The sequence below is a fragment of the Penaeus chinensis genome, chromosome 19, assembly GCF_019202785.1.
Source record: "Penaeus chinensis breed Huanghai No. 1 chromosome 19, ASM1920278v2, whole genome shotgun sequence".
In the NCBI taxonomy this organism is placed as follows: Eukaryota; Metazoa; Arthropoda; class Malacostraca; order Decapoda; family Penaeidae; genus Penaeus; species Penaeus chinensis.
In genome coordinates, this window is record NC_061837.1 from 38,079,137 (window position 1) to 38,081,408 (window position 2,272).

The 2,272-nt window shown below is 41.2% G+C and overlaps 1 protein-coding gene across 1 annotated transcript in view; it reads right to left on the bottom strand.

Moving 5' to 3' along the window:
• Positions 1-381: 381 nt before the first annotated feature.
• The window catches only part of LOC125035010, a 1,942-nt gene continuing 51 nt past the window's right edge, over positions 382-2,272 (bottom strand). Inside the window, exons 2-3 of the mRNA XM_047627055.1 lie at positions 545-2,091; positions 382-393 (exon numbers count right to left, since the gene is read on the bottom strand). Of these exons, the coding sequence (XP_047483011.1) occupies positions 382-393; positions 545-2,091 (1,559 nt within the window). The remainder of the gene's footprint in view (positions 394-544; positions 2,092-2,272) is intronic.

Below are 2,272 nucleotides of genomic sequence, written 5' to 3' on the forward strand. Positions count from 1 at the left end.
ATAGCTCGTGTAAAATTGTTAAAGGTCCACGAATCTGACGTCCGTACAATAATTCAAATGGGGAGAACTTAAGACTGTCGTTCGGAATTTCTCTGTAGGCAAATAGGGCAGCAGGTATATAGCGATCCCAATCTTTCGGGTGATCTACGCAAAGCTTCTTTATCATTGACTTTAATACACCGTTCAGTCTTTCTACAGCACCATTACATGAAGCATGATAGGGGCTGGTATATAAAGCTTTAACGGATAACATTCTGTGAATTTCGCTCATGAGATCAGATTTGAATTGTGAACCACGGTCAGATAAGATCTCTCTCGGGACACCAACTCTCGAGAATATTTCTACCAAGCTTTCCGCAACGGTTACTGTATCAATGTTTTTCAGAGGTACAGCTTCGGGATATCGTGTAGCGTAGTCTATTAAAGTAAGCACATATTTGTTTCCTCTCTCTGAGCAAGGTGAAAAAGGTCCGACTAGATCTATGGCAACACATGAAAAGGGTTCGGAAATTATGGGGAGATTCTTCATAGGTACTTTACGTACAGTTCCCTTGGCTGAAAATTTCTGACATATTGGGCATGATCTGCAATATCTCTTAATGTGAGCGCCAGCACCGGGCCAAAAGAATTTAGAAAATACTTTAAAACTCGTCTTCCGATGAGAGAAATGTCCGGCAGTCAGTGAATCATGAGCCAGATTTAGGACGTGAATCCTGTACTTATCTGGAATAACAAGCTGCTTACTTCCAATTTCGTAATCATATTTGCTCTCAAGACATACCCTGTAAATAAGTCCGCCTATTATTTCAAATTTTACTGCGCGCGATTTTACTTTCACACGTTTTCCGCTTTTGACGTTTTCCCTGATAGATTGAAGAGTTGGACAATTTAGCTGTTCCTCCCTTATTTGATCTTTATTTATATTTAGGTCTAGGAATTCTGAACAAGCTAATGAGGTAATCTTAGCCACTTTTGATATAGATGAACGAGTCTGGACACTCATAGCAATGACGTCAGGAGACTCATTAACATCCTTTTTATCCGCGATTTTGTAGTCATTACCCACAGAAACATCGCCTACCTTTGTAAGAGCTTGTGAAGCATCATCGCCTACGTCTTTGCTCTGTTCGTGCTCGAGCGAGGTAGTGGCGCACTTACTAGGCAATTTTACGCCAGGAACTAGTCCGATAAGCACGTCTGCAAATTTAAGGGGAGCTGCAATAGCACTAATCCACCCCGAAAAAAATTTACTTTGAATAAAACATCTGACCTTAGGGAAGGAATTTGGAACCCCAAGATAATCATAAACCTTAACCATAGGCCCCAATCTAAATCTTGCAGGCACTAATTTGTCATTAACAATTACAGTCGAACATCCCGTGTCAAACATAACCTCCGCTGGTTTTTCAAACAACTTGCCTTCAGCATCAATTATACTGTTTTGTGGTTTCATCTCAGACTGAAAAACAAAATTAACTTTACCCTCTGTCTTTTGCTTAAAGTTTCTAGGGTTACTAGGGCAGTTCGGACGGATATGACCAGGCTTCCCACATCCATGGCATTTAATGTCATCAGAATTAGGTGAACTCTGTTTTTGCACCGGCCTTGACAGTTTGCTTCCGCGATATGCGTGAGCACTACGATATCTATCTGCTGCTTCCGCCATCTCCGTTGCGCTTTCACACCCTCTTTCCTTTAAGAACACGCGTAAATCAGAACTACAATTTGTCAGTAACTGTTCCCGGATAAGGAAATCAAATAGACGAGCGTAATCTTTCTCAACATTACTCATGGACAGCCACCGATCGAGATACTGCTCCATCTTAACCACTAACTGTACATATGATTCATTTTCTTTACATTTACTCTCTCTGAATTTTCTTCTATAAGAATCTGCATCAACAGCAAATGCTCTAAGCAGGGCTTCCTTTAAACGTTCATAATTTCGGAGGGTTTCATCTGGTAAAGAAATATACACCTTAAGTGCTTGACCACGTAATGATGTACCTAGATATACGTGGTAGTCCTCATGCTTCCACCCATGCAGTTCTGCTAAACGTTCGAACCGCTGTAGATAACTATCTAAATCATCTTGACCGTGAAAGCATAAACTACTTTCAATTAGGCACCCACGACTTCGATGTACGATCGACAGTCGATCACCAAGTCACGTGAAACCAGCGCGCGCGTAACAGTACAAGCACTGGCTGGCTTATTTAGCATGACTACGCTTCTGAAGTGAAATACAACTTCAATACCCCGCTATTGTAGA